Source organism: Anomaloglossus baeobatrachus, chromosome 9, assembly GCF_048569485.1.
Source record: "Anomaloglossus baeobatrachus isolate aAnoBae1 chromosome 9, aAnoBae1.hap1, whole genome shotgun sequence".
NCBI classification, from domain to species: domain Eukaryota; kingdom Metazoa; phylum Chordata; class Amphibia; order Anura; family Aromobatidae; genus Anomaloglossus; species Anomaloglossus baeobatrachus.
Genome location: NC_134361.1, coordinates 29772763 through 29780713, shown reverse-complemented (window position 1 = coordinate 29780713; position 7951 = coordinate 29772763). Strand labels below are relative to the sequence as shown.

The 7951-nt window shown below is 41.2% G+C and overlaps 1 protein-coding gene across 1 annotated transcript; it reads left to right on the top strand.

Moving 5' to 3' along the window:
• Positions 1-4835: 4835 nt before the first annotated feature.
• On the top strand, positions 4836-5780 carry LOC142251767 (olfactory receptor 5V1-like). Its single transcript, XM_075324819.1, has one exon. It carries the CDS (start codon positions 4836-4838, stop codon positions 5778-5780), a length of 945 nt encoding a protein of 314 aa, XP_075180934.1.
• The last annotated feature ends 2171 nt before the right edge of the window (positions 5781-7951 follow it).

Here is a 7951-nt window from a genome sequence, read left to right as displayed (position 1 = left end):
GCTGGGAGTGTGCACTTTCAGCCCATATTATATATATAATTGTATTTCTGAACATGTTTTTGTAAACAGCTAAAATAACAAAACTTGTGTCACTGTCCAAATATTTCTGGACCTAACTGTACATCTCGCTGCCAGACTTTGGCAGCGAGATGTAAGGGGTTAAATGTTGCGAGTGGAATCGATTCCACTCGTAACATGCAGGCACACATGTCAGCTGTTGAAAACAGCTGATACTGTATGTGCGCGGATCGCTGCGACCTGCCCACGGCAGGGGGCGGGGCTTAACCTCACACGCTCCATGACGGATAGATCCGTCCTTGGTCGTGAAGGGGTTAAAGATATATTTTCCTTCAAAAACTTTAATTTTGCTAATTTAATTGTTTTAAGAGCAAAGGAAAAGAGAATGATGGAAGAATCAGACTACACAGAGTCTGTTTGTAGTCTGTTACTATGGAAACACAAGTCTTTATCAGGGCTGTAGACACAATGCAGTAGGAGATTTGTAATCTACAGTATTTGCAAAATTTCTTTATTTTTTTTTATATAAAGTAAATAGATACGGCAAAAAAAAAAAGACTGGAGTTGCCAAAATGGCTTTTTGTAAACACATTTCACATTTAAAGAATTACTCAATGCAAATAGCACCTGCATCAGTCCATTTTCTGTTCTGCTAATTTATCATTTACAATTATAGTATGAGTTTTACTTATAATTAGGGTGATACAGAAGGATGAACAGGTGTCAGGAATAAACTGTCCCCGGAGATTGCCTCATAGGTGAGTCATTGCATTATAAAAGCTCAGATCTCTGCGGAGACTGTAGTAATGGACAAACACATAGCTGCTGGTAGGTAAAATTATAGAAATAATTTGGGTGAAATTATTCCTAGGAATATGCTAATTTTGTTCTAAAATATTAGGTTGGGAAAAATAATTCTTACTGGCCAAACAAATCTGAGTTTTGTGGTTGTTTTGTTAATACCTCAATATACAGCTGTAGATGAAATTTAGAAGCAGTCAAAGGCGTAAATATATGCTCCTGGGCCCAAAATGCAAAATTTGGAACAAGGCTTCCAACTAATATATGACTTTTCTGATACTAACATCTTCTTATTTATTAAACAGGTATACAGGGCCCAGCCGAGTTGTTACTACTGTCTTGTAGCACTAATGGCCTTGCAGATTTGGGGAATTTCACTCCCCTATGAGTTCTGTAAATGCATGTTTTAATAGCTCCACATATATAATTTGGTGGGGTTTTCCAGACATGATGTGAAAGCTTTGATATGTGCATTGAGAAATTGAGAAATCAGATATCTCCACCAGCTGCTTCATTTCATGTTGTTTTCTGAAACACTCAATAAAGGTGTGACGCTCCTCTAAAGGAGCCAAATGGTGCATTGGGAGACCCATGGAAAGGGGTGTACTGCCCCTATGGACACTAACCCTAAGCAACTCTGAACTCCCTGATATATGATCCCCACACGGAGTCTTTCACCCCGCCTGGGGATCATATTCCTACCACTACTTATCCTAAGCTCGGTCCTGACTAGTGCGTAGAGCAGCAGCAACACTAGTCCAGCTCTACCATGAAGACATAAGGGGAATTAGGTAAACAGGAGTAAAAGGAACTTCCTGACAGCAATCTCCAGAAACAAGTCCAAAGCGACCTTGCTTTCCACCACTCACACTTTTACACTGATACCAAGGTACAGCAGGCTATCACTGGCAATTATCCAAGTTAAAAGGTGAGTACTGATACCAGAGGGGAGTGGATAAAACAGAAGAGCTGAAATAGCTGGGCAGAAAGTCTTAGGAGACAAAAAAAACAGTTGCAGCACCAGCACAAGGAATATCTGCTGGGCTAACAGGAAAGCAAAGCAGCTCCAACTACCGCAGGTGTGCGTGTAGCCACGAGCTGTGACCGTCTGACTTCAAGAAAAGGAGAGGCCAGATTCTGTATTGATAGTCTCATGACAGTACCCCCTTCCTAAAAAAGGACTCTGGACCCACAGGACCTGGTTTACCTGAGTGTAAAAGCATGAAAAGACCGGACCAGCCTAAATCGCATCAACATGAGATGCTGCAACCCCCATTCTTTCTTCTGTACCGTAACAATTCCAATACACCAAGTACTCAAGTGATCAGAGTACAAAGCGAGAATCAATAATCTTGCCTGCGTGAAACTCAAGATTCCCATCGACAACAGCCGGAGGAGGAAGCAATGGTGCTGGTGCCAAAGAAGCAATATAATTTTTGAGAATTGATCGGTGAAACACATTATGGATTTTAAAAATAGGTGGCAAGGCATGGCGACTATCTTATAGGGGCCAACAAACATGGGTCCCAGTTTCCAGGAAGGAACCTTTAATTTAATGTTTTTAGTTGGCAAGCTTAGCAAATCACCAACACTCAAGTTCGGAACAACCACGCACTTCCAATCACCCATGCTTTAATAATTGGAACCTATAACCCTCAAAATATTCAGACCCACCCCCCAGAGTATATAGCTGAGGAAAACCGCTCTTCTCCAGGAACTACCGAAGAGCGAATTCCATTAAAAGTACAAAATTGTGTATAAAGAAAACATATGTCAGGAAGAATGAGGACTTCCTGTGGATTCTTGACCTCGGTTATTTAACACAATCTTTGCTAAAAGTAAATAAGTAGCCCAGTCCCCCTGATTTTAGCTCTCAGAAGTGCTGGTTACACAATAAAATGAGACATTTTCCTAAATCTATCTACAACTATTAATACGACTGTTATACCTTCAGGCACTAGGAGATCAGTGATAAAATCGACCAACAGGTAAGTCCATGGTCTACAAGGAACGGCCAACGGTTGAAGAACCCCAGATGGATGAGTTTGAGGGGTTTTAGAACATGTACATGTATTACAAAGGGAGACATAATCCCGGACATTCTGATTTAAACTTGACCATCAAAAATGACAAAAGAGTAGATCTGTGGTAGTTTTACTACCAGGATGACCTGCAAGAACTGATTCATGATGTAAGTCGACGTTCAACGAGACAAACAGTTTACCTGGAGGACAAGTTACAGGGGCGTCTCCCTAGGCCTCTGTGACCTCCTTCTCAGGTCCTAACATATTGCAGAAATAATGAGTCCTTTCTGCAAAATGGAGACAGGTTCACACCACCATTATTTTCCCCCCGGGAAACAATGGAACAATATATGAGTTTTAATGTTTTTAACCATTTAACGATATGTCAAAGAAAAGTTAATTAATTTTTATGACCCATGAGGACTATGACCGGGTGTAATACTCCTCCAAGAAATTCCAGTCCTCAAAGGCCAATTTTAAAGACAGAAGTTCCCTATTGCCGATATCATAGTTCCTTTCATCAGATTACAATTTTTTTTTATTTACAGCAAAAGGCTCATGGACGCAATTCACTTGCGGGGGACCCTTGTGATAATATGATAATACAGCCATGCCCCCACCTTTAATGTAACCAGCTCTACAATAAATGGTTGGGGACCCTAATTACTTTTGAAAAGTTCTGCCCTTCTAATCTCTTGGGTAAACAGGGTTGCCACCACAGTTTGTCAATTCCAGGTCGTCTTGTAAGGGAGGCAAATACTAAACTGAAGCTGTAAGCGGGCAAAAGGGTAAAGAGTGGTCAAATATTCCCCAGCCTTGCTGTGGCCTTCTGGTTTGGAATATTGTCATGGATTTAATTGTGTTCTTCTCCTTTTACATCTCATCCTAGCTACCTTTTTTTGTCAACATATTTTTATTAAAATGTAATACTTATAAAAGTTATTCAGACTAAGAAAAGGGTAAATTTAGAAGAGAGAGAAAAATATAAGGCATATGTGAAATAACAGAACAATACATGGAGATACTAACTACTAAGATATGAGATAATACACTCTATATAATTGATTCCATTTGTGTCTAAGCACGTGGAATGCAATTAGATCTATAGTTCTAACCATGCCAAGATGGTAGAAGGTCTGCAAACTATGTCATGAAAAATGGCTAAAATAACTAGGGATGTTTAGTTTGAAAAAGAGAAGGCTGAGAGGAGACTTAATAGCGGTCTACAAATATCTAAAAGCAAGTCATAGTACAGAAGGAACCACCCTCTTCTCATTAGCACCAGGATGTACAAGAAGCAATGGGATGAAACTTAAAGGAAAGAGATTCAGAATAGACATTAGGAAAAACTTTCTGACAGTGAGGGCAGTCGGAGAGAGGAACAGGCGACCATGGGAGGTGGTGAGGGCAGTCAGGGAGAGGAACAGTCGACGACAGGAGGCAGTGAGGGCTGTCAGGGAGAGGAACAGGTGGCCATGGGAGGTGGTGAGCTCTCAATCAATGGAAATCTTCAAGTGGAAACTGGATAAACATATACCGTAACTGGGATGATTTAGGAAAGCCTGCACTCGCAGGGGGTTGGACCCCGATGGCCCTTGAGGTCCCTTCCAACTCTACCATTCTATGATTCTATAGAGGTAACCGACTGATGAAAGTAAAGTCTTTCTTACAAGTTCCTTTTTTGGCTTTATCTTGTCTTGACCACAATATTTTTGATCCTTGCTAACTTTTAGTGCTGCATATTTGTTTTCACTGGTATAAAGAAAGTAACCTTCTTGAGCTTTCAAAAAAAATGATTCATAAAAGGACACTTTTTAAATTAAATTTTACGTGATCAGCTTACACTTTAGATAGAATAATGAACTAACTTTGATACTATATTTTCCAAATGACGTTTATAATATTTTCAGGTCATATAAAGACTTAGAACAATTTCATTAATCTTACGCTGCTTTCTCTGACCCAAGGAACATTCCCATTAGATTTGATGAAATGGAGCAATTGAACCAAACGATGATAACATTTTTCATCATCAAAGGGATCTCAGATGTTCTTGAGCTTCAACTCCCCATCTTCATTCTGGTCCTCCTCATTTATCTCATGACTCTTGGTGGAAACATGACCATTCTTTTTCTGGTCTGCCTGGACCATCATCTTCATACTCCTATGTACTTCTTCCTGGCCAACCTGTCCATCATTGACATGTGTTCTGCCACAGTTACTCTACATACAATGCTATTAATGGGAATAACTGGACACAGAACCATCTCTTATATAAGTTGCATAGCCCAAATATATTTTTTTGGATGTTTTGTCAGTGAGGAACTATTATTCTTGACGGTAATGAGTTACGACCGATATGTGGCCGTCTGTAACCCGCTGAGATACACGTTGATCATGAACCAAAAGATGTGTGCCATATTGGCCTCTGTATGTTGGGTACTTGGTTTTTTAGAGATAATACCCTATGCTGTTTTGGTCACAGGATTTACATGTTACAACTCCAACGTAGTCAACCATTTTTTCTGTGACATGGTGCCTGTGATAAAACTGTCCTGCAGTGACACATCAGTGTTGAAGACCTTGTTCATTGTGGAGGGAGCTGTTATTTTGGCTCTTGGACCATTTTTTTTAACAGTCATTTCATATATTTTCATTATATCTGCCATTCTCAGGATCCGTTCCAGCAGTGGAAGACGGAAATCTTTCTACACGTGTTCCTCACACCTCACTGTGGTCATCCTGCTCTACACCACTCTGATCTACCAATATCTGAAGCCTATAACACCTGAGAGCATGGAATACAATAAGTTACTTTCTCTGTTTAATGCAGGGGCCGTTCCGGTACTAAATCCTCTTATATACAGCTTGAAGAATAAAGATGTCAAAGCTGCTTTCCGAAGAAAAGTTTATTCTTTTGTACAGTTGTATAAATAAAGTCTAACTCCACTCCAACTCATGCCAATCTCAGAAAGGTTTAAGGAAGTTGCGATATGGCGACCTATTAAGTGGGGTCTTCCCAAGACAAAACTTCAAGAGAATCTGTCAAGTCCCCTATGCATCCCTGCCTAACTGTCCAAGCATTTAGTAGCATAGATAAAGAGATCTTTAGAAAAAGTATTTCGAAATATCCTTTAAGAGATGCTAATGAGCGCAGTGACTAGTCGCAAGGGTGTTATTTCCCTTGACTCGTCTGCCCTCTTAGCATGTTAGCATGCCCCTGTGGGCATGCTAACATGCTATTCATCGCCTGGCATCATTGGCATGGACACGTGTACCTGTCCATTTTCACCACCTCAGTGCACATCATCAGAAGTCCCGGCACTTCTGATCATGCGCACTAGACCTCTCTGAAGCCGGGATGCGTACACCTGGCTTCATAATGCGCATGACCGGTAGTGCTGGGACTTCTGATCATGCACACTGAGCCCAAGCTTAGCATCTGAGGTGGTGACAATGAACAGGTACGCGCACCCATGCCGATGATGTTTGGCATTAAATAGCATGTTACCACGCCTAAAGGGTTGTGGTAACATGCTAAGAGGGCAGACTAGTCAGGGGAAATAACACCCTTGAAATTAGTCCCTGTGCTCACTAGCATTTCATAAAGGATATTTAGAAATACTTTCTCTAAAGATCTCTTTATCTTTGCTAGTGTATACAGGGACGGTTAGGCAGGGATTAGAAATATGCACCCAAAACTGCTTGTGATTCTGGATGCATAGGGGATCTGACAGGTTCCTTTTAATCAACTTTCCGTACCTAAACTTTACTAGACTTTAGCGTTAAAGGAGCACTTTCATGTGTTTTTTTGATATAATAAGCCAACATTTTTGTTTTTCTGCACACAGTATCTATTCTCATATCTCCCTCTATCAGGTGATGACCATCCCGTATCTTGAGTAGACACTATATACTAATCTCTGCTCAAAGTTGCCAATTGTAAGCTTCATCTCTCCAAGAAACGTGTAACGCCTGCCTGGATCCACAGACTCAGGCGGGCTGTAATGGACAAGGACCTAACTGTACCTGTATACACTAGCATAGATAAAGGGATCTTAAGAAAAAGTATTGCTAAAGATCCTTTATGATATGGTAATGAGGCAGGCACTAGTCGCAAGGGCGTTACTTCCCTTGGCTAGTCGGCCCCCTTAGCATGTAAGCACGCCCCTGTAGACATGCTAATGAACGCGCAGTGTCAGAGGCATGGTCGCTCACCTCTCTGCTGTCACCGTGGCCAGCACTGGTTTTTGTCTCAGTGCGCATGATCAGAAGTCCCCGGACTTTCGGTCATGCGCACTATGAAGCTGGGTTTACGCGTTCCAGCTTCAAATTGGTGTAGTGCGCATGACCGAAAGTCCGGGAACTTCTGATCGTGCACACTGACCCTAAGCCTGACGTTCTTAGACAGTGCAACGGACACAGGTACATGTGAAACTGCCAGTAATGATGCTGGGCAATAGGCATTGAATATCATGTTAGCACGCCCCTGTGGGTGTGCTACTATGTTGAGAGGGTGGAATGAGCGCAGGAACTAATGCTCTTGTGACTAATCCCTGGCCTCATTAGCATATCATAAAGGATCTTCAAAAAAACTTTTTCTAAGGATCTCTTTATCTATGCTACTAGCTAGATACAGGGATGGTCAGGCAGGGATAAGCAATATGCACCCAGATCTGTTCGTGGTTCTGGGTGCATATTGCACCTGACAGGTTCCCTTTAAATGGTGGAATAGTTTATTACCTCTTAGGCCCCCCATATAGCATTGGTATGAAGCTGTCATTGGGATACAATGCTTTTGGAGGATACTTTATCCATAGCAAATCAATGTAGATTTTTTTTATTACATTATCCATTAGAGGAAAACAATTCTTTGTGACTCCGTGTAAAATCAGAAGCAACAGGGTACAGCATGGGACCACAGAATTCTATGGGCACCATATTACGTATCAGTACAACACACATCCATAGTACAGCCATGAGCTCAGTACATCACATTGAATGATGGGGTAATGGGTAAAAAACAGTTGAGGAAGTTGTCAACTGACTCTTGCCAAATCCATTTTTCCATCCATCATTCTGTAGACTACAATAGATGACATTGGATG

Coding starts and splice junctions, on each gene's coding strand:
- LOC142251767 (XM_075324819.1), top strand. CDS start 4,836: ATGGAGCAATTGAACCAAACGATGATAACATTTTTCATCATCAAAGGG.